Raw genomic sequence first — 22,080 nt, forward strand, 5'->3', positions numbered from 1 at the left:
TTCCCTATAGGGGTATATCAATCTGTGCTCAGGTGAAAGGACACCTCTCTCTCCCAGGGAAGGGTTCTTTTCTGTGTCTCCAGGTGTGGGTGAGCCAGGGTGTACAGCTAAGCGGGGGGGGGGTGGGGGGGGGCGGTCTGCGGCCCCAGGAGGAGAGTACCCTGTCCTCAAAGTGGACCACACCTGGTCCTCTCCAGGTGTGGAGGTATCTCCTATTTTCCTGTTGGTGGGGGTGCTCAATCTGTGTCCCCAGCTGATGGGAGTCCTCACTCCCCAGGTCAGAGAAGGTGGAGTCTACGGGCCCTGGATCTTAGGGGCGGCCGGTTTAGTTTGCAGCGGTGCAGGGTCAAGGAGAGGCAAATACCCAGGGGGCTGGTCGGTGACCTTTATTGCGCTATTCCGAGGCCAGCGCGGGCCCGCCTTGGAAGATTTACTGTGGGAACGTCCGGCGGCCCGGCCCCCTTTTCTACTCCCGGCGCCACTGGCCTTCTCCGCTCCCGCGTGCCGGCCGCGTTTAGCCCTCCAAGGGGCCCGAGGGCCTGAGGCTGGACCCGGAGCGGTTGGGAGCTCCGCGAGGGCCCGGAAGCACCAGGTGGGTGTGAGCGTGAGCCTAGGACTTCCTCGAACGACTGCGCTTCTTCCTGCGGGATTCAATTAATTTCTGGGAACGGATCTTCAGCGCCGCACGGGTCGCCACGTTGCTCTCTTCATCCTCACTCTCCTCTTCATCTGCGGAGGGCAGTGAGGGGATCCGGGTTCCCATTCTTGGCTCAGATTTCTCTTCCCCGATTTTACCGCCCCCCCCCCCCCCCCCTTGGCCCCAGGCCCAGCCTCGGACCACTTTTCGTTGCCCCGCTTGGGCCCCCAGCCCCGCCCCTTTTCCTTGACCGTACTGACCGAAGAACTTGTCCTTGTGACTGGCAAGGGGCAGAGCGATGCGGGTGTTGTACCGGGGCAGCTTTCCCTCCAGGATGGAGTAGAACTGGAGGGAGGGAGGGAGGGAGAGGGAGAAAAGAGAGTGGGCGGGGTAGAGGCTACAGGGAAGTTCTGTACCCCAACCCTTCCTCACCCCATTCCAAGATGTACCCTGATTCCACAGGAGACCTCTGCCCACCCCTCCGGTTTAGTTTTTCTCGGGCCCAGCCGAATTACGCGTTCCGAGATACCCAACCCCGCCCCTGGTCCCCGGGGTCCCGCGCCTTGATCCCCGCACACACAAGCCCCAGCCCTGCCCAGGGGCCTCCCGGTCCCTCTGGAAGGTCTCCCGGCCCCTCAAGCCTCACACGTTGCCCCTGAAACTCATTCCCGGCACATAGGCCTCCTCCCTGGTCTCCCAAGGGGTGTCCCCGGCTCCCTGGTTTTCCGCCCCAGCCCCGGCATCCTCAGCCCCGCCCCCTGGCTGAACCCGCACCTCGCGGTTGGCGAGGTGGTGCACCATCGCGGCAATGTCCTGGCTCTCGAGTTGCGCCTGCAGCTTCAGCAGCTTTTCTTCCACGACGCCCAGCAGGGCTGGCAGATAGTCATCTGCCTTGGGATCCAGCACCTTTCCAGCGAACCTGCCGGCGTCCTGAGGCCGGGGGCGGAGCCGAGTCAGCCCGGGGGGGGGGGGGGGGCTTTCCCCCAACAGAACCAGACTTTTGAAGGCGAGGGACCACCAAACAGGGGTGGTACTATCTCCCCTGTGCGGCGGGACCTCTGTTGTCAAGGGGCCAAGCAGGTGAAGGGAGAGCCTCTGAACTCCAGAGGGAAACAACTGGTGGAGCGAGGGGTTTTAGTGGGAGAAGGGAGTATTAACTCGGGAGAAGCCAGAAGAAATGGGACTCTGCTTCCGGCAGGCTGGGGCTTCCCCTGTCTCAGGCCGCCCAAGCACTGCAGTGGGGTCTCTGGGGTTTGGGGTGCGGAGGCAAGGTGGGACTTTCCCGTGAAGCCGGGACAGGCTCTCTGAAGTCCTGAGCCTCTTGAGAAGTGAGGGGTTTCTCCGCAGGGACAGGGGTTGGGGACTCTGAGCAGTGGGGGAGGTCTCCCCCTGGAGGCAGGCCTCTGACATCCCGGACAGGGCATAGGGTGGGTCCCCTGGAGTAGGCTCCCCTGAGGAGGGGCGGGAACCCCAGCCTCTTGGGCTGTGGGAGGCTGTGGGCCCAGCTTCCTGCGGGTGAGGCCTACCACGGCGACGTGTTTCATTTTGCCCGCCAGGTGTTCAAGGCCTTCCCTGGTCATCTGCATGGACTGAATGGTGTGTTCCAGCTCATCCTGGGCCTCGGTGCGCCGCTGCTCTTCAGCCTCGAGGCGCTCCTGCAACTCAGCCTGCAGCTTCTGCTCGCTACAGGCGACGGGGAGGTCGCCGCTGGAGCGCCTTGGAGCCCCGGGGCCCCCGTTCTCTCCCTTGGGCACCGGGGCCTCACCTCACCAGCCTGGTCTCCCCCGAGTACTTGAGGTCTTCGAACTCTCGCTGCAACTGCTGCTTCTCTTGCTTCAGCGTCAGCAGCCTCTGCTTGTTCTTGCTCTTGAGCGCCTCCAAATGCGTGAAGGTGTCGCCCTGTGCCAGGAACCGCCTCACCACCGCCTGCAGGCCGCCCAGCCCTAGTCAGAGGCGGGGCCCCGGGCAGGCTTGGGTGCACCCCCTCCTCCTTTCCCCTGGGCACGCGGGACAGATGGCCTAAGCTGGTGGCTTCTGCGCAGCGATGCTTCTGGACTCTGTGAGCTAGACTCAGAGCTGCCTGGAGGGTGGGCAGTCCCCAACACACAATTTTTGCGGGGCCCTTGTCTCTATAATGAATTTGAGTCAGGTAAAACCAGCGTGTGGTGCAGGGCAGCAGAGAACACAGTTGCTTTCCAAAATCAACCTGCCATCCGTGTTAGGCCTGTGAATCTCGCCCAACCCAGTGAGGAAGCATGGCCAATCTCCGGAGCTATCTGCCCATCAGGTCGATTTCTGGAAAGTTGCCTGGTCACAGTGCCCCAGATGACCCCATAGGTCGGGGTTGCCCTATGGGAGGAGTAGCGAGTGGGAGAGTGTCCAAAGGGGAGAGACTGAACTGGGGTCCAGTGGGACCAGTATCCACCGGCGGGAAACATAGGGTTTAGCAAATTTCAAGGAAAAATGCTGCAAAGCATAGGCCCCAGGGCAGGGGCCCAGCTTGCCAAGGGTCTGAGAGTGGCACTGGGCAGTCAGTCTACCGTGCCCCGGACCATGTTACAGACACTGGGAGACACAGGAGAGACCAAACTCACAGTTCTCACAGAGCTGACATGCCAAAGAAGTTAGTGCTAGCATGAGAGCAAACAGGAGGGGGAATGGTGGCGAGTGTAGACAGCTCGAGGGGGTTTTGCTTGTCAGGAGCGGCAGGAAAACGGGGCAGTAACTGGAGGAGGAAGGAGTGTCTTTTAAGTAGAGGGCAGGCTTGTGTGCTGAGGAACTGGGCCAGCAGAAAGGGGCGGCTGGGTGTGCTGGCTTCACTGGCCTGGGCTCAGTTTGAGTGTGACTGGAGGGCGGGGAGGGTTGAGGGCAGCGGGCAGCACTCACGTGGGTATCGGCCACGCCGGTGGCTTCCTTGACCTTGCCGAAAAGCACCTCCATCTGGTACATGCTCCAGCGCCGCTTCAGCGTCTCCTCCTTGGCGCGCAGGCTCTCCTGGGTCAAATCTTCGGACTGCAGCAGCACGTGCTCGCGCTGGGTCTGCGCGCAGGTCGACGTCAGGGCTGGGGCTAGCGCTCAGACAAGGATTTAGGGCCGAGGCCCGAGAGGAGTTTCGGGACAGGGGCCCGGGAGGGGGCGGGGCCAGGAGTGCGGGAAAGGGCGGGTCGGGGACCCGCAGCCTCAGAGGCAGGGCAAAGAGGCGGGGTCAGGAGCGGGGGCGGGGCCTGTGAGGAGGGGGCGGGCTAGCAGGCAGGCTCAGCTTTCGGAGCGGGGGGGTATGCAGACGGGGAAGGATGGGGAAGACCCGCGAGTTAGGGGCGGTCCGGAGGTTCTCCAGACGAGGCGATCAGATGGAGGGAGGGCGAGGTCAGGGATGTGGGAGCGGCGTTGGCATCCAGCGGAGGTGGGGCGGAGTCAGGACCCGTGTGGCGTGGGGCCGGGTCTAGGGTGTGGGCCAACAGTAGGGGTGTGGCTGGGACTGGGCGGGGCCACGTCCGGCCCGCCCCGCCCTGGACACGCCCACCTTGCGCTCCAAGCGTTGGTTCTGCAGCTTCCTCTCCTCCGCGCGCTTCTTGCACTCGGATAAGTGGCGCTCACGCTTCTTGCGCTCTCGGAACACGGACTCCTCCAAACCCTGCAGCTGATTCTGGAGAAACGACAGGGGCACAGCAGGACAAGCTGGGACCTCCCGGGGACCCGGGAGGTAGGTGGGAGGGGCTCGAGGACAGCTGGGGTTCCGATTCTGCGCCCCAGGAGACGGTGGCGCCGGGGCAGGATCCCCGGGGCCTGGCAGGCTGGCACCTTGGCCATGTCCCGGGCCTTGGACGCCTCCTGGTCCACCACCTGCAGTTCTTCTAGTTGACGTTTTGTCTTCACCACCTCGGCCTCCATGAATTTCAGCCGGTTTTCCAAGTGAAGGCTCTCCTCCTGGGGGGTGGGGGGGGGGTGGGACAGGCCTGTGACCGCCGTCCCTGGGCAGGCTGGCCCTCCCGCTTGCCTCCACCCCACCCCCAGACGTCCTGGTCCCTACCTGGAGATGGGCCTTGAGCTGCAGGTATACTCTGGTGATGTGTTCGGCCTCTTCCGCCTTCATCCGGGCCTTCTCCAGGCGGTTCTCTAGGTTCCGCATGGTCTAGAGGGAAGCAAGGATGGGCTGAGTCCCCTCGCCTCTCCAGTTCTCCCCAGGATCCCCCCCCCGCCCCGCCCCCTGCATCTCAACAGCCTCACCTTGGCCACCTCCGTGTTGCCACTTTGCGCCTCTGCCCGCTCCAGCTCGCGTAGGCTGTACTGCAGCCAGAGCTCATCCAGCAACTTCCGCTGCAAACCCACCTGGTGCCGCAGGGCGTCCAGCTGCTTCACCTTCTCTCTCAGCTGGTGCTCCAGGTACTCCAGGGCCTGCTGGGGGGTGGGGATGGGGAGGGAGGGGGGCCGAGAGCGGGAGCCTGAACCCTCCCACCTAACCCTCCCTCTCTTCTCCCAGATCTTGTTTCGCATCTCCCGGCCTCAGCCGCATCTGACCTGGTTGATCCCCTCTTCCCGCCCATTGTCTTCTTTGGTGGCTGCCAGGACCCCCGCTCCCCAGTGTGCCACACTGGCTGGCTGTCGCTTCTGCATTTCCTTGGCCTTGGGAGAGACAGCCTCGCCTCTGTTCACACCCACCCCCTCGACGATCCTATCCAGTCTCAGGGTTTTATTTTTTATTTTAGAGACAGGGCGAGCTTGGCGGGGGGGGGGGGGGGGGGGGAAAGAGAGAGAGAGAGAGGGAGAGAGAGAGAGAGAGAGAGAGAGAGAGAACGAGTGGGGGAGGGCAGGGAGAGAGAGAGAGAGAGAGAGAGAGAGAACGAGTGGGGGAGGGCAGGGAGAGAGAGAGAGAAGGAAAGAATCCTAGGCAGGCTCTGTGCTGACAGATGTGGGGCTCGACCCCCTGAACCACGAGATCAGGACCTGAGCCGCAATCAAGAGTTGGACACTCAACCGACTGAGCCACCCAGGCACCCCCCTGCTGACTCTCTTGACCTCATCTCCTACAGAGCCCCACTCCCTCCTTCCCGTGCAGCCACACTAGCTGCTTTGTTTCGACCTCAGGGACTTTGTGCTTACTGTTCCCTCTGCTGAGCATTTTCCCCACATCATTCCCTGCCTGTCTCCCTCATCTGTCAAATATCACCTTCTTAGAGAGAGGGAGCTTTGCTGACAGTCCCACCCCCCCAATCTAAAGTGCAAACCCCGGCCCTATCCATCTCTAATAAGACACTCTGTTTTGTTTTATTCATTTCTCTTGTCACTACTGGAAGTCATTTTGCCTCTTTCTTTCTTTCTTTCTTTCTTTCTTTTTCTTCTTTCTTTTCTTCTTTCTTTCTTTCTTTTCTTTTCTTTCTTTCTCTTCTTTCTTTCTTTCTTTCTTTCTTTCTTCCCCCACTACGATATGAAGTTTTGGGGAGTGGAGGTTTGGTCTGTTTTTTTTTTTTAATTTTTTTTTCCGACGTTTTATTTATTTTTGGGACAGAGAGAGACAGAGCATGAACGGGGGAGGGGCAGAGAGAGAGGGAGACACAGAATCGAAACAGGCTCCAGGCTCTGAGCCATCAGCCCAGAGCCTGAACGCGGGGCTCGAACTCCCGGACCGCGAGATCGTGACCTGGCTGAAGTCGGACGCTTAACCGACTGCGCCACCCAGGCGCCCCTGGTCTGGTTTTTTTTTGACTGCATAGTCCCCAGTACCTAATACCACGCCTAGCACATGGTCGGTGTGGGATAAAGATTAATTGAGCCAATAACTGAATGCCAGCCGGTGTGGAGAAAGGATAGAAGAGGGTGAGACGGGAGGCAGGGAGTCCAGCGGGGAGGGGACACGAGCTGGAAATGAGGGCAGATGAGGGCAGATGGTCTGTGGAGTGGGGTGGGACAAACCTGGCCTGTCCTGTTCTTCAGGTATGGCTTCTCTGACTTCCACTCCCGAATCACTGCCTGGACCATTTTCTCATCTCCCTGCAATAAGGGGAGCTCAGTCACCACACACCCAGCCCACCTGCCCCTCGGGGTGCCGCCCTGCCTCTTGGGACCCTCTCGTCCACTTGGCAGCCTCACCTGGAGCAGGTCCGCCAAATGCAGGCGCAGCGTCCTGGTCTCCTCGTGGAGCTGGTTGATGGTCTTCTGATTTTTCTTGATGGTCCACTGGGTGCTCTCGTAAAAGGCCTTCCGGTCACCCTCATGAGTCATGTGAGGTACACAGTCAGTGTCACAGGGGGTGGAGGGCTTCCCAGAGGGAGCCCTTCCTCTTCTTATGGACTTAATATTGTAACTAGACTTCAGTTGGAGCTCTTATTCTACGTTGGATGCCGGACAAAGAACTTTCCGAGTATCAAATACCATATGTGAATAGGTATGTATTCATATCCATATCATACCCATTTTAAAAAAGTTTTATTTACTTAGAGAAAGAAAGAGAGGGAGAATGAGCGGGGCAGGGGGCAGAGAGAGAGGGGGAGAGAGAGAATCCCAGGCAGGCCCTGAACGTCAGCACGGAGCCCGAAGCCGAACGGTTGAGATCATGACCTGAGCTGAAACCAAGTGTCATGTGCCTGACTGACTGAGCCACCCAGGTGCCCCCACATCATACCCATTTACAGATGAGAAGATGAGGCTCAGGCTTACTAGATTGTTCAAGGTTACAGAAAGTCGGATTCCAGAACCCATTCCTTCAACTACTGTGCAAGATAACCTTCTAATAATAACAGAACGGTAATGCTAATGGTGTATGTCAGGATTCCCCGACCTTGGCACGACTGACATTTGGGGTGGATAATTACTTGTTTTGAGCTGTCCCATGAACTGTCAGGTGTTGGGCAGTATCCCTAGCCTCTACCCACTAAATGCCAGTAGCACCCCCTCCCAACAATGTGACAACCAAAAATGTCCCCAGACATTGCCAAATGTCCATTTGGGAGCAAAATAGCCCTCTTTCATTGAAAAACATTGGTTTACACTTTAGAGTGCTTTACCAATGTGCCAGGCACTGTCCTAAGCACGTTATACATTTCAACTATCTGGGGTGCTGTACTCTTACTATCCCCATTTTATGAACAGAGAAACTGAGACCTATTAGGTTACTCACAGTCCCCCAAGATCAAACAGCATGCGCAGAGCCTAGATTTGAACCCGAAAATCTGGCTCTAGAACCTATGCTTCACCACCCTGTGCGTGATGGGAGTTGACATTACCCAAAAGTATGAACCACAGTCCAGCTGGTTCTGGGCCCAGGGAAGATTTATAAGAGGGATGAGGAAAACCACGAACGAGTACGGATTTTTGCCTCCAGAAGCTGGTCACCTGGATGAAGGCCGGGGAAAGGCCCTTGTCACACCGTGCCTGGTCGAAGGGCTGGGTGGACACTGTTGACTCCTGATTCTTGGTGCCCTTTCGAGCCATCTTACCTAACACTTGTATCTTCTTTTGTAACTCTGCCACCTGCGCGTGCACAGTGGACGTCCCCCCGCCGGTGTGGAGGGGTCCCGCCTTGGAATGGAGTGGGGGCCAGGCGTGGGCAGCGCCCTTGCCTTGGGGGTGGCGGTGCTTGGCCCGAGTTGGACTGCTCTTGACATTGGAGGAGGTCGAAGCCTGGTCCTGAGCATGCAGGACGTTGGTTGACGCACCCCAGCACAGGGGAGACGTCATGACTAGGTTGGGGCCTAGAGCCCCTGGAGATTTTAAGGTGGCAACCAGCAATCGCCCCTGTCCGAGATCCGTCGTCGACGCGGGTTCCTCAGGCTCAGGGAGAATGCACTTTCTGACTGCTTGGCGCGGCCTCGCAGCATCTCCCGGTTGCTAGGTAACCTCCGTCCCCTCCTCCTTCCAGCGCTCCCATGGAAACCGCCCGCGTTCCATACCACCACTCTCATTGGCTAGCGCTGCGCAGAAGGGCGGCCCAATAGGGGGCTGGCAAAGCCGCGCCTCAGGATATTGGGGGGAGGGTACTTTGGGGTCACGTGCTTACTTTTTTTTTTTTTAAGATTTGATTTGATTTTTAAGTAACCTGTATACCCAACGTGGGGCTCGTACCCACAGCTCTGATATCAAGAGTCGCAAGCTCCACAAACCGAGCCCGCCAAGTGTCCCCATGTTTTTGTTTTTTTTCAATCCCCCTGTCCACCACTCCGCGGGCATTGGAGAGCATTTTTCAGGAACCTTCTTTTCCGGCCGCAGAATCTGCCACTCCCAAGATGGAGGCATCTTGTGCCGCCATTAAGCGGGAATCGTCAGAACGACCCCTCTAAGACTTCAGAGTCCTATTCAAGATGGCCGCCTGTGTTCCAGCCCATCCCCTCCTCCACTTGCCACTCCCAACATGGCACCCTCGAGTCGCCGTTCCGGGCCGCGCGGCCTGATGTCGGAAGTGACGAGTCCTACACATTTCCGCTTTCTTTTTTCGAGAGGAACAGTTGGCTGCAGAGCCGGGGGGCGCGGTGGATATTGACCTTTGCCCCGGCCTCGTGTAGGTGGTGAACTAGCGCGGGGGGGGCTCACCCCAATTTCTTACTGGGGGCAGCCGGAGGGTGTGCGTCGGTAGAGAGGGAGACTGTTAACCCTTTCGGCCTATTGGCGGGAATTGGAGAGCTCACCCCCCCCCCAACAGTGAGCGGAGGTTTGAGCCACTACTGATAAAAGCAAAGTGAGACTCCCTCTGGCTCAGATTGGGGAGCCCCCATCCCCTATCGGAAGCACATTGAGCCCCCATTGCCCGGAAGCGATGGAGGAATCCAATTGGCTGGAGGAAGAGGTAACTTCCTCTGGCTGGAAGTAGCCCTCTCCCACTGACCTGCCGTCCCTTTCTTGTCGCAGCGTGGGGGTACAGCACATCTCCCCAGCGGCTTCCTCCTCCCCCCCGCCGAACCAGTTTCCGGCCTGCGAGCTTCCGGCGAGATGTTCTGTTGCTGCTGCTGCCCCTGTGCTGGGCCGTGGAGGTCAAGCGACCCCGGGGCGTCTCCCTCACCAGTGAGTCAGCCGCTGGAGGTGGCAGTAGGGTGTGGGAGGGCCCGACTTGAGCCTTCTGCCTCAGTTTCCTGGCCTCTGGGTAGGGAGGTGGCAATGCTCAGTTGCCGGGTGGGGGGCAGAGGGCCATTCGACTGAGAGGGCTTCTTCTGGCCCTGGGCTGAGCCGTTACCCCCTCCCCAGACCATCACTTCTACGACGAGTCCAAGCCTTTCACTTGCCTGGATGGCTCTGCCACCATCCCTTTTGATCAGGTCAACGATGACTACTGTGACTGCAAGGATGGCTCAGATGAGCCAGGTGAGTTTTTTTTTTTTTTCCTTCGTTCATTCGTTCATTCATTCATTCTTTCTTTCTTTCATTCATTCGCTCCTGTGTTGTTTGAGTGCCTGGGAAATACCAGGCCATGTGGTGGTGACCAAGATAGACCCAGCCCTGCCCTCACGTGGCTGCCTGTTGAGCGGGGGAAAGCAGGCACTTAGAAGCAAGTGGTTTGTGGTTTGGCGAGGAGGGCCACCGCCCCCTTGGGAGCCCAGAGAAGTCCCCACCTAGCCCGAGGGTCAGAAAGTGAGGTCTCAACCTCATCCCCAACCACACTGGGTCTCATCCCCAAGTGTGCGGACAGTGGAGGTGCCAATATTCGGGGATGGGAGAGCAGGTGGGGTCCAGGGGCGGACAAAGAAGTGGAGGCAAGGGACGGCGGTTGGCATGGCCCTGTTCTGAGCGCCCCGCACGGAGAGGCGGGAGGGGGCATCGGCGGGGGGGGCGTTATTTCAGGCCCTGAGTGTGGGGCTGCCCTTGCTTCCCTTCCTTGGCATGGGTCACGCTCTCACGTTTCACATGCTGTCCACATGCACGTGGGTCGGGGGGCGGGGGTCTGCCTGCGGGTGGATGCGGCATGCTGGCCGCCGGCCACCCCAAAACTCTCCCTTCCTCCCGCAGGCACCGCCGCCTGCCCCAATGGCAGTTTCCACTGCACCAACACTGGCTACAAGCCTCTGTACATCTCCTCCCGATGGGTCAACGATGGAGTTTGCGGTGAGTGAGATCACCCGGGGGCTGGGGGGGGGGGGGAAGGAGGAGCCACCACCAGGTCTGATTGAGTCGTCCCCCCCCCCCCCCCCCCCCCCGCTTCTGCTCTCAGACTGCTGTGACGGTACAGATGAATACAACAGCGGGATCGTCTGTGAGAATACTTGCAAGTACGTGAGTGATGCCCCCTGCTCCCTGGACCTGGCCTCACCCCCCGGCCAGGGAACCAAGCCCCTCTCTTTCCTGCTTTCGTGTATCTGTACCACGCGTCTCGTGAACGAACGCTACATTGCCACATGACCTCGGGCCCAGAAGCAGGTGCAGTTGTTTCCCTATTCAACAGATGAGGAGACTCCAGCGTAGAATGAAAAAAGTGACTTCCCCGGGTGTTCCTGTAGCTGGGAGATTTCCGAGCCAGGACTCGAACCCAGGCTCGGTCCAGTGCGGGACTCCGATCTTTCAATTGCTGCACTCTTGCGGCAGGACCTGAAACCTGAAATGCCCACGGGCAGGTGGCCTAAACCGCAGACACCAGCTGAGTACGAGGCCGTAGGGATGGCAGGTGTTATGGCTTCTGAAGGGACAGTTGCCCCTTGACTCCTGTCAGTTGAGGGCAGATGGCCAAGCTACATTCGTTTTTCAGAGAAGCTGGAAGTCCCAGTACTTCTGTAAACTCACCTGATGGACGATCTTTTAAGTACGGGCTGGGTCAGGTGCAACACAGTTAGCGATCTTTTTGTCTGGGAATCTGTGATTTCAGTGCTTTTCTTTCTCCTTTGGGAGCCGACTTCTAGCCCCACATCCCAGCATTCCCCAGCCCCTTCCCTAGATCCCTAGAGTGGCTGAGGCTCTGACCACTGTGTTCCCTCCAAGGACAGGGGTAATGGGCTCTGAAGCCAAGAGAGCCTGGGGAAGCGGGGAGGAGGGTTTGCCTTTGATGTTCCCAATGGGGAGGGGGGCCAGGGAGCAGCAGATAGGGGGTTGGGCCCTTTTGGAAGAGGCAGATCTGGTGAGCCCTAAGGGCGTCCTTAGTGGTGCCTGTGTGTCCCCTGCCCCGCAGAGAGAAGGGCCGTAAGGAGAGAGAGACTCTACAGCAGATGGCAGAGGTCACCCGAGGGGTTCCGCTTGAAGAAGATTCTTATTGAAGACTGGAAGAAGGCTCGGGAGGAGAAGCAGGTGAGGGACCCCTTGGGCCGACCCAGGACCATCTGGGCCCTGAGGCCTGGAGCCATGGGCTGGCGAGGCTGGGTTGGATTGACTCCCGCCCCTGACTGGCGGAGTCCCGGGGCCAGTGACCGTCTGTCCGCTGGGTGTTTAGCCATCGGTGAAGCCATTCCCAAGTGCTGGTCAGTGCAGGTGTCCACCAGGGCCTCGGCGGCAGGCTGATGTGGGCTCAGAGGAGCGCCCCTCCTGCTTTTGAGAACAGGAGCGACGCCTCTCTGCATCCTGGTTCCGTGGTACCATCATCTGTAAGATGAGGCCGGTGACCATGTGACCTCCCGGTTCTGGGGGGAGGACTCAGGACATTGTCCGAGCAGCCGGGTTGGTTCAATAGGTGAGTGCCGCGGGGACTGGAGGAAACTGTGTCCCCGGACGTGTGTCTCTTCCTCCCCTGCCTGCCACCCCCTTGGCTGTTAGATGGGTCAGAATCCTCCACCTGCTCCTGGACTCCTGCCAGACCGCACAAGGGCTTCAGCTGTATTTTGCTGCCCAGGGAAGGTTCCAGGTCTTTTCTCACCTCCGTGCCCTGGCCAGTGAGGTCCCTCCCGAGTTTGGGGTGGGGAGGGCAGCGGAGTCCTTTCTGAGTTCAGGGGCGAGTGGGGACGCCATGCAGTGAGGTTGGCTCCAAGTGACCTTTGCCCTCCTGGGGCGGTAAGAGGATCCTGGAAGCAGGCCCGGCTGAGGTGTTGGCCGAGGTCTGAGGAGGAAAATGATCCCGTGGGGGCTTGGGCTAAGACCCTTCAGCTTGGGGCCCCATCCACGCAGCACACTCGTTCCTTCTCAGAATGTCCACAGAGGCCCAGGATGTGCCGTGTACTGGGAACGAGATTGCAAGCAGACCTGGAACTCCCTCAAGGGCAGGTCATCCAATGAGAGGAACGGACGACAAAGTGACACCCAGGGCCCCTGGAAAAAGGGACATTTGGGGCTATGAGGCATAGAGGAGACTCGTGCCCGACTCGTCTCCCTCCTCCCCCCGTTGTGGGGGCAGGAAGCAGGGAAGGCCCCTGGAGGAGGAGGAGGAGGAGGCCTCTATCTAAAGTGAAGTCCATAGGGTCATACAGAGTTGGCCACACAGAGCACTCTGGACAGAGGGAAAGCACGTGTGAAGGATTGGAGGCAGAGAGCATTTGGGGCCGTCTAACTGTTGTTGGGGTAGCCGTGGGCTACAGTTTGAGATAGCCGTGGGCAGATGCCGCAGAGGTGGGCCCGGTGATACGGGACCTCGGGGGCTACATTGGGGCGTTCGGGTCTCCGGCGAGCCGTGGGGAGCCACACGAAGGGGAGATCCAGGGGGTGTGTGGGGGGGCCAGGTCGCCTGTGACCGCCCTGTGGTGTGGCGGTAGGGGGTGCGGCGCTCGAGGAGGAGGGCAGCACGCAAGGAGAGGTGGAGCGTCGTGTCTTTGGCCCACGCAGGAGAAGCTCGCCGAGCTGCAGGCCGGAAAGAAGTCCCTGGAGGACGAGGTGGAGGTGCTGCGAATGGCGAAGGAGGAGGCTGAGAAGCCAGAGAAGGAGGCCAAGGACCGGCACCAGAAGCGGTGGGAAGGTGCGTCATGGGTGGCCACGGCTGGCCCGTGTCTCCTGCCCGGGAAGAGCCTGGGCCTGGGAGACTCTCTCGTTATCGTTATCTGCTGTTTCTTGGCGTCTACCAGCCTTTTTTTTTTCATTTACTTATTTTGAGAGAGAGCGAGAGAGAGAGAGAGAGAGCGCATGCCCGCGCATACATGAGCAGGGGAGGGGCAGAGAGGGAGAGAGAGAATCCCAAGCAGCTCCGTGCTGTCAGCGCAGAGCCCGATGCGGGGCTCAGCCCCACAAACCTGACCTGAGCCGAGATCGAGAGTCAGGTGCTCAACCGGCCGCCACGCAGGCGCCCCATGTGTCTATCGATCTTTGATCGTGGTGCCTCTGCTCCCCACGCACCTCGTTGTCTTTGCGTATCAGTCATCGGATTTGAAACTCGTTTGTAGGAATCATTTGCAGCTCAGCAGAAGTGATTGTGTTCTGGAGGAGAGGTTTTTCTTTCTGCCAGCCACGTGGGAACACTACCTTCGGTGTGGGGGGAGGGGTCTCCCGAGTCCAGATCGAAGGCTGGAGATCCCTCTCGGGCAGAGTGAGCCGAGGTGTGAGCACAGGCTAGGTGATTTCTGGTCCAGTCTCTCCTTAAGGGGATGGCCCTGAGAGGTCACAGCTTAGTTACCCCTTAATGGGGCGGGGGCGGCTCTCCTCCCCACCTGGGGGTTTGATTTCGCTCTCCCTGTGTCCCATGTTCTCATCCAGACACACATCCCCATTTGCCAGGAGCTTCGTACTCTTTTCCCTTCCTGAGTTGTTCTTCGTGCAACAACTTGTCACCTTGGTTGCTTGGAGGTGGTTTTTTATGCTTTGTCCAGCACTTTCTTGCCTGTGGCGGGTTGTGCTGCCATTATGGGAAGTCAGAAGCCTCGGCCCCGGTTCTCATAGTCTGTGTGTCCAGTGGGGGTCACGCTGTGGCAGCAGATAGTGGGGGGGGGGGCGGACAGGAGGCCACACCGGACCAGTTGAAGGACATAGCATTGCCGGAAGGACTTGGAAGCGTGTCCCTAGCTGCTTATAGGGCTGGTAACCAGGAGTCGGGCAGCCTGACTCTGAGTCCACACTGATGGTTCCCATCTCCCCGACTGCATTCTCTGTCCGTCTGTCTGCCCTGGCTGCTCATAGTCAGTAATCCGGGAGTTCCGCCAGCCGGCATTGGTGGAGTGGCTGCTACGTGCCAGGCACACCGCAAGTGCCAGTAGTTCAGCACCGAACAAGATGGAGAAAGCCGCTGCCTGCTGAGGGGAGGAGTGAGCCAGGCAGGGGGCACAGGTGCAAAGGTCCTGAGGCGGCATCGTGTCTGGTTTCTGAGGAGCAGCAAGGAGGCCCTGTGGCTGGAGGGAATGAATGAGCGTGTGGAAGGAGACCAGGGCAGGGCCTTGGGGACCATGGGGAGGGCTTTTACCCCAAGCGAGGTGGGAGCCGTAGAGCATTCAGAGCAGCGGAGGAACAGAAGCCAGGAAACCAGGGAGGAGCTGATCGCGTTGGTGCAGGCGAGCGAAGAGGCGCTGGACTGGAGTGGGGGGCGTGGGGGTCGTATCCAGGTTCTGGATACGACCTGAAGGCAGACTGGAGCTGTTGGGCCCCACCTGGGGCAGGTGAACAGGGAGGCCTCCCGTCCAGAGTCCTCGTGGCGTCTGCGGACTCCCTTTTTCCTCCCCTCAGCACGGGCTGTTTTCTGCCCCCGCCCCTGGCTTCCCCCGTCCGCTGCTCTTGGAGACCCTGGCTTTGTTATCTCCCCTCTTGCCCGGGCAGTCTCCAGCTAGAAGCATGCTCAGGCTCTGTTGGTCAAATGGGCTGTCCCCAAGCCCTGCCTTCCTCTCCCTGCTGTGACGTCGGGGAGTCTCTTCCCCGCAATCTGACGGAAGCTGACCTTGCCGCACCTTTTTGCGTTTTCTGCCCCTGGCTCTGCCCTTTGCCGGCCCGGTAACCGTGGGCAGGTGCCTTCATCCAGCCCTCCTGTGTGAGAGGGACACAGTGCCAGCCTGGTCTGCTGGGACACTGCGGGGTCTCCGGGGGGGACCCCCAGCGTGGCCGAGGATACGCCGCTTGCCCCGCTAGAGAGGGCTGAGTTGAGGCCTGGTATACAGTATGAGCTAGTAATTGCAGCTGCGTTGTGTCCTCTCTCCCTCCCCCCCGGCCTACGTGGGGGTGGCAAGCAGGGGAGGCGCCGTCGGAGCAGAGGCACAGCTGTGGCCCCTTGTCCAGCGTCCACCGGCCGCAGCCCAGTTCCTGCTCTGGTGGGGCGGCTTTTCCCTTTTCCTGGGAACGCTCCCTGCCACCCCCCCACCCCATAAGCCTTCCTGTCTTGGCCACACCCCTCCCCGGAGCCCAGCTGGAGCCCAGTGGGCCTGGGGGCCTCCCGGACACGGAAGCCTACGCCTGGTCTCCCCCCTGCCCTTGTGCGGTCTGCCAGCCCCTTCTTGTCGGGGCAGGGCCGGTCTCGGGTGGCGAGTGGACAGAGCTGGTCCCTCCACAGAGCAGCAGGCTGCCTCCAAGGCCCAGCGGGAACAGGAGCTGGCAAGCCAGTGCCTTCCAGGAGCTGGACGACAATGTGGATGGTTGTGTGAGTCTGCCTGGCCTGTCCCGGATCCAGGGCTCCCTCTTCCCACCTCCCCCTAACCCCACGCCCCAGCCCCACCTCCCCTTCGAGTCCTCAGCTAGTCCCAGATTATATCTGAATGAGCCTCTGCTTGCTCAGGTATAAAGTGGGTCCAGAAAAACCTCGAGGGTAGGAGGTGAAGGAAACTACCCCCTCGAGGAGCCACGCGAGGTGACCGGGGGTCCCGTTACTTTTCTCAAGTCTATTCTGTGGCCTGGGACTCTTTGACGAAAGCCAGACCCCCTTCCAGTCCCACTGTGGCCCCCGAACTTGCTGGCCGGCCCCAGGCTAACGGCTGAGTGGAGGGTGGGCTGCTGGCAAGAGGGAGTCTGTCTCTCCTGGGAGCCCCTGGAGGGTTGTGGGGTTCCTCAGGATGGGGTAGGAGACGGGGGACTGGGCCCCACTCTGACCCCAAGGCCAGAGCTCACCCTCTCCCACCTCGTGCTGCCCTGCCCACTTTTGAGGTCCTAAAACAAGTTCTGGTGAGGGGTCCTGGTTGGGGGGTTAGCAGGTAGCTGGCCCCGGAGCCAGTGGGCCTCACCCCTCCGTCGGCCTCTGCCTGCACCCCTGCAGGGTCTCAGTCGCTGAGCTGCAGACCCATCCAGAGCTGGACACAGATGGTGATGGGGGCCCTGTCCGAAGGGGAGGCTCAGGTATCTCTTCCTCCTCCTTGTCCCGGGACTTCCGGAGGGCATTGCCCTAGGGTGACCTCAGGGCCGGGAGGCGGGGGGAAGGGGGGAACGGCTGCTAAGGACTGTCCCCAGGGCCCCACCTGACCTTGCCTGCATGAGGCAAGAGGGTAGCAGCCCTGCTTCCTCCCTGTCCTTTGGGACCTGGTGGCACCACACGGGGGCCATGGGGGCGTCTGGTTAGGAAAGAGCCCATGGTGCTCCCTCTGCCCCCCTGGCATGCGGGTCGTGGCTCCCTGGCCTAGCCGGGTCTGGATCCCTGTTGCTGGGTCCTTCCCTGCCTTGCCCTGGGCCTCTGCCTCTCCTGAGGGCCCAGCGGCCTCGGGCACTTGTGTTCTGTATGCCCCCTCTCCCTCTCTGTCCCTCGGTTTCCTCTCCCTGGCCTCTCCGGCCCTCACCCCCACCTGCCCCCCTCCTCTGGGTCCCTCTCCTCTTTCCCTCGGGCCGGTGCTGCCCCTTCAGAGCCTGTTCCACTACAGCCAGCCCGGCCCGGGCCTGGCCATGGGTGGTCAGGGCCCATCCGTGCCTGGCACCGTGGCCTGAGGCCCCCCTCGAGAGTGCCTGGGGCACAGGGGGGCACGCGGAAGCCCTGATGTTGACGCCACCCCCGACACGCACACAGGCCCTTCTTGGGGGAGACATTCAAAGTGACGCTGCTGCCCTTCTATTGACCGCGTCTGGGCTGCCGTCAGGGACAAGTACCGTCCTGAGTCAGTGGGGGTAGGAGAGGGGATGCGGCACCCCCTCCCTGCCCAGTCTCCCCCCCCCCCCCCCGCCCACCCCCCCCCCCCCCCCCGCCCCCCGCCAGTGCCTCACAAAGGAACTGCCTCTGGTTCTGGCGCAGGGCCACCCTGGCCAGCTGGGTGACCCAAGCACCCTCCGTGGAGGCCCCCCCCCACACAGCTAATCTGTCCCTCCCTCCAGGCCCCTTGGGAGGGGTGGAGTCACCGAGGCCGCCCATTGGGTGATGGTGTGAGCTGGGACCCGAGCCACGGCCGAGTCCGTGGCACGACTACCCGCACCCCCACCAGGTGCTGCCCACCGGCCCCCCCGCCCGCACCTTCGGAGCCTGACCTGACAGAGCCCAAGGAGGAGCGGCCTCTGGTGCCCTCACCACCCATGGAAGAGGAGGAGGAGGAGGAGGAGGAGGAAGAAGAGACGGAGGACGAAGAAGAGGACGAAGAGGAGGAAGAAGATTCCCAGGTGCAGGGGGAGCGGCCCAAGGTGTGTGTTTGGGGGAAAGGGGGGTGACTGGGCGGGGGCCGGGTCGCTCGCTGACTCTGCCCCTCCCCCAGGAGGCCCCGCCCCCACTGGTGCCCCCGCAGCCTGCAGCCAGCCCCCCCGAAGAGGACAAAATGCCACCCTACGACGAGCAGACGCAGGCCTTCATTGACGGTGAGGGCTAGGCAGGGGAGGGAGGGGACCGCGTCCGAACCTGTGCCCCCACAACCTGTACCCGCAGGGGCCCGTGAAGCTGGCCTCACTTGGTTCCCAAGGTGGGCTCGCGTTGGCCCTGAGCAAGCCTGGTGGGGGGGCGGAGGGGGGGGGTTGGGCCATCCTGGAAGGGGCATTTGGAACTGAGAACCATCGCCACCCCTATCAGCCCAGGGGGCCCTCTCCTGCCTCTCCGGGCTGCGGCTTGTTTGTGTTGTCGGGTTGGCGGGTGAGGAGCCAGCTAGGCCCCGAGAGTGCTGGCCCCGCTCCCTCAGGGGTTGAGAGCCTGGGCAGCGGGGTGGGGTCTGCTGGCGGGAGCGGGTGTATCTGCGGCCCCCCCTCCCTCTTCTTCCCGGATGGGGCCTGGGGCACCTCTGACCTCCCCCCACACTGCCCTTCCCCTCCAGCCGCCCAGGAGGCCCGCAACAAGTTTGAGGACGCCGAGCGGTCCTTGAGGGACATGCAGGAGTCCATCAGGTAAGGCGGGCGGGGTCTGGCTACAGCAGGGCTGGGTTTCCAAGGCCGCCGAGCTCCCCAGAGGAGGTGTAATGGGAAGTTGCCGAGGCAACCTCTGCTGAGTAGTGGCTCCTGCAGGGAGGGTCCCCAGACGGTCCAGCCCCCGAGTGGCAGCGGGCTGCCGGAGTGGGCCTTCCCGTGCTGTCCTGAATGAGGCTGTGGCGCACCCGGCTGCCCCTTACCTGCTTGGCCTCCCCTTCCAGGAACTTGGAGCAGGAGATTTCCTTTGACTTTGGCCCCAACGGAGAGTTCGCCTACCTGTACAGCCAGTGCTACGAGCTCACCACCAATGAGTGCGCCCCCCCGCCCCCCCCAGGCCAGCGGGTGGGAGGCGGGGCCTGGGCCAGGACCCAGCGGAGTGGGGGCAGGGGCTGCCTTAAGGGCGGTCAGTGGAGTTTGGGGCGTCCGTGTGGGCACGTTGAGGAGGCCGGGGCCCTGTGTCCCCTGCCCACCACCCCCTTCCTGTGACAGGTACGTCTACCGGCTCTGCCCCTTCAAGCTCGTCTCACAGAAACCCAAACTCGGCGGCTCCCCCACCAGCCTCGGGTGAGTGGGCTCAGACTGGGCTCCCTCTCCCCGGCCCCCCTCCCCCATACCGCCCCCCCCGCCCCCCCACTGAGCCCGCCCCGCTCTCCCGCAGCACCTGGGGCTCGTGGGCTGGCCCCGACCACGACAAGTTCAGCGCCATGAAGTACGAGCAGGGGACGGGCTGCTGGCAGGGCCCCAACCGCTCCACCACTGTGAGTGCCCGAGGGGCTTTGGGGGGTGCCGCGGGGGCCCCATCCCGTCCGATCCCACTCGAGCCCCTTCCCGCCCGCCCCAGGTGCGCCTGCTGTGTGGCAAGGAGACGGTGGTGACCAGCACCACGGAGCCCAGTCCGCTGCGAGTAACCTCATGGAGCTGATGACGCCGGCCGCCTGCCCGGTAGCCACCTCCGAACAGCCCACCGAAGGCGACCACGACGAGCTCTAGCCCTCCTGGGCGCGGAGGTGGGCAGGGAGCGGGGGTGCGGCCAGGCGCCAGGAACACAGACCCGGGCGGCCACCGCTTCTCTCCCCGCCCGCCCGTGCGCCTCCAGCCCCCTCTCTCTCACTTGATCTCTCTCTGGTTCCAGAACTCAAGGCATGGAAATAGCCCCAGCGGCGCCGCCCACCCGCCTGCTCCTCAGTCCACGGACCAGGGCCCGCCCCTCCGGTCTCCTCGTCCTCACGGTGGGGCCAGAAACCGCGTGGAGCTTTGTGCCCTGCTCTCGGGGGGCGGGCAGGGCACGGCCACGTTCCCAGGCCCCGGCGGCCTCCAGGGGTGGAGTAGAGGAGTTCGCCCTCCGTGGGTGCCCCCCTACCCTGCCCAGGGTGTCTGCCTCCCTCCTGGTGGGGACGAGTGGCTTGACCTGTGACCTCAAAACAATAAACGTGATCCCCCAACCAGGTCGCGTCTGTCTTGCTTTGCTCCGGTCTGGAACGGACCCCTGGGGTGGGCAGAGGGCGGAAGGCAGGGCCGGCTCCGCAGTTAGGGTCTCACCAGCCCCCGATTCGTATCTGAGATGCCCCATCTCTGCGATGGCACTGAAGCCCAGCACCACAGGACAGACGGACCCTGGGCCACGCCCATCTGGGTTTCTGCCTGCGCCAGTTTCCCACCCACCCCCACCCGAGTCTCGTGTGTCCTGGGGAGGCCCAGGGGCTGCAGATGAGAGCTTGGGCCCAGAGAGGACGGCAGCCTAGGAATGGCCACGCAGTCAGGGCACACGCTCCTAACGCTCCCCTCCCACCCACCCGCACACAGATGAGCCGAGGCCGTAGATTCTGAACTTTTATTTTCTGGCATGAAAGTACAAATAATTAAACAATTCCATGTAAAAGTCTGTTACCGCGGCCAGGCCTGTAATCCCGGTAATAAATAGTCTAAACGCAACGCAAAGTGTTCTTGTTGGGTTTGGGTTTTGTGATTTTTTTTGTCTTTTTTTTTTGTTTTTTTTGTCTTTTTTTTTTGTTTTTTTTGTTTTTTTTTACAGTTTCTTTATCACCTCCAACATGGACTCTGTCGTGATTTGAAACCTTCTGAATAATAACAGGATGAAGGGAGGGCTGGAGGGGCTGAGCCCCCATCCCACGGGCCCTGCCCTGACCCCCAGGGATGTGGAAGACCCCAGGTGCCCCCCCACCCCCAGCCCCTGGGGTGAGGGGCTGGCCTCTGGGGAGGGGGCCTGGCTGGGCTGAGTTCTGGTTTTTAGAAAAGAAGTCCCCTCCCAGATTTGGGGTGTCAGGGGCCTAGGCCTCAGTGGGGTGGGGGGGTGGGGAGGTGCCCCCTCCGCAGAGCCTGGCTGCCCCAGGGTAGGGGACAAAACCCATCCCTTATTGCTCACAGACGCCTCCTGCACGCTGCCCACGTGTGCCCACGTGTCCCCGCGCTCGGAGGTCGGAGGGGAAGAAAGCCCCAAGAAACAGCAGAGGGAGAGGGGTGGACCCGCTGGGGGTGCCCGCCCTGCTGGAGGGGAGCTGGGAGGTTGAGGACTTAAAAAACCACAAGAATAAATAGGTTCGTGTATCAAGAACAAGCTAGGGTTTTCACCAGCTAAATAGGACTGAAAAAATTCTCAAGACGAGCAAAAAAGAATCCCATTGAGACCCCGGACGTCGCTGGCCGCGGGGACCGCCCCACAGAGCACACGCCCCCCCGGGCGCTGCTCGGCTACCATTACTGTTATTAATAATTATTATTACTTTAATGATTCCACTTCCCCTTTTATAAATAAATTAGGCATAACCACGTCTCAGCAAAACTTAAAGAAACAAAGAGAACATCGTGGTTCCTTTAAACTTGCAAACTGGATGAAGTAACAGAAATATACACAAATGTCCTTACAGGGCAACAAGGAGAATAAATAGTTAACATAGCAATAAGTTAAAACTACAAGAAGCTAAATTCGGCAAAAAAGTACAAGAAAGTTAACTGGTGCCAGTTTATGTCTTTTTTTTTCTTTTTTTTTTTTTCTTTTTTAATCTCTTCTGTGTGTTTATTTTCTCTTCCTTTTTTGTCGCTTTTTTTTCTCTTCTGTTTGTGTTTTTTTGTCGCTTTTTGATTTTTTTTTTTTTCTTTTTGTTCCTTGCAGCAGAAGCTCCACAGACGTTTAATAACAAACACCGGGAGGGGTGGGGGAGAGAGAGCTGGGCAGTCAGATGGGGCCATGGCCGGACACCAAACGCAGGGACACCGGAGGAAGGGGCAACTGAAGCTGAATTCGGGGTTTGCAATTCTCAGTTCTGACTGGGCCCACTGCGGGGGGGGGGGGTGGGGGGGCTGCGAGGGCTCCCAGGGGCTCCGGCCTCTGGCTTCTGTTGGAATTTTTTTTTTTTTTTTTTGTCTTACAAAGAATGAAAACTAGGAGA

The 22,080-nt window shown here is 60.6% G+C and overlaps 2 protein-coding genes across 3 annotated transcripts; one reads left to right on the forward strand and one right to left on the reverse strand.

Moving 5' to 3' along the window:
• Nucleotides 1-370: 370 nt before the first annotated feature.
• Nucleotides 371-8,924, reverse strand: CCDC151 (coiled-coil domain containing 151). 2 transcript variants are annotated; one of them, XM_032591244.1, is made up of 14 exons: nt 8,078-8,924; nt 7,950-7,958; nt 6,725-6,844; nt 6,548-6,625; nt 4,865-5,032; nt 4,668-4,769; nt 4,439-4,564; nt 4,161-4,283; nt 3,524-3,676; nt 2,403-2,563; nt 2,164-2,320; nt 1,412-1,567; nt 898-982; nt 371-729 (listed from the first exon to the last, which is right to left on the reverse strand). In XM_032591244.1, the coding sequence occupies exons 1-14, from the start codon at nt 8,309-8,311 to the stop codon at nt 611-613; spliced, it is 1,791 nt and encodes a 596-aa protein (XP_032447135.1). In that variant the 5' UTR covers nt 8,312-8,924; the 3' UTR covers nt 371-610. The 2 variants fall into 2 exon arrangements, with proteins under 2 accessions (XP_032447135.1, XP_032447132.1); XM_032591241.1 differs by lacking the exons at nt 7,950-7,958; nt 8,078-8,924 and having other exon boundaries at nt 4,865-5,035; nt 6,725-6,983.
• On the forward strand, nt 8,857-20,118 carry PRKCSH (protein kinase C substrate 80K-H). The gene is given in 22 exon segments (XM_030335471.1): nt 8,857-8,862; nt 8,951-9,128; nt 9,476-9,628; nt 9,809-9,925; nt 10,568-10,663; nt 10,770-10,827; nt 11,718-11,768; nt 11,770-11,833; nt 13,295-13,424; nt 15,930-15,973; nt 15,975-16,014; nt 16,626-16,705; nt 17,364-17,450; nt 17,771-17,965; nt 18,037-18,136; nt 18,583-18,652; nt 18,895-18,984; nt 19,163-19,237; nt 19,332-19,431; nt 19,515-19,565; nt 19,568-19,680; nt 19,806-20,118. Coding segments are annotated over 21 exon segments (1,881 nt in total). The 3' UTR covers nt 19,664-19,680; nt 19,806-20,118.
• The last annotated feature ends 1,962 nt before the right edge of the window (nt 20,119-22,080 follow it).

Source organism: Lynx canadensis, chromosome A2 (assembly GCF_007474595.2).
Source record: "Lynx canadensis isolate LIC74 chromosome A2, mLynCan4.pri.v2, whole genome shotgun sequence".
In the NCBI taxonomy this organism is placed as follows: Eukaryota; Metazoa; Chordata; class Mammalia; order Carnivora; family Felidae; genus Lynx; species Lynx canadensis.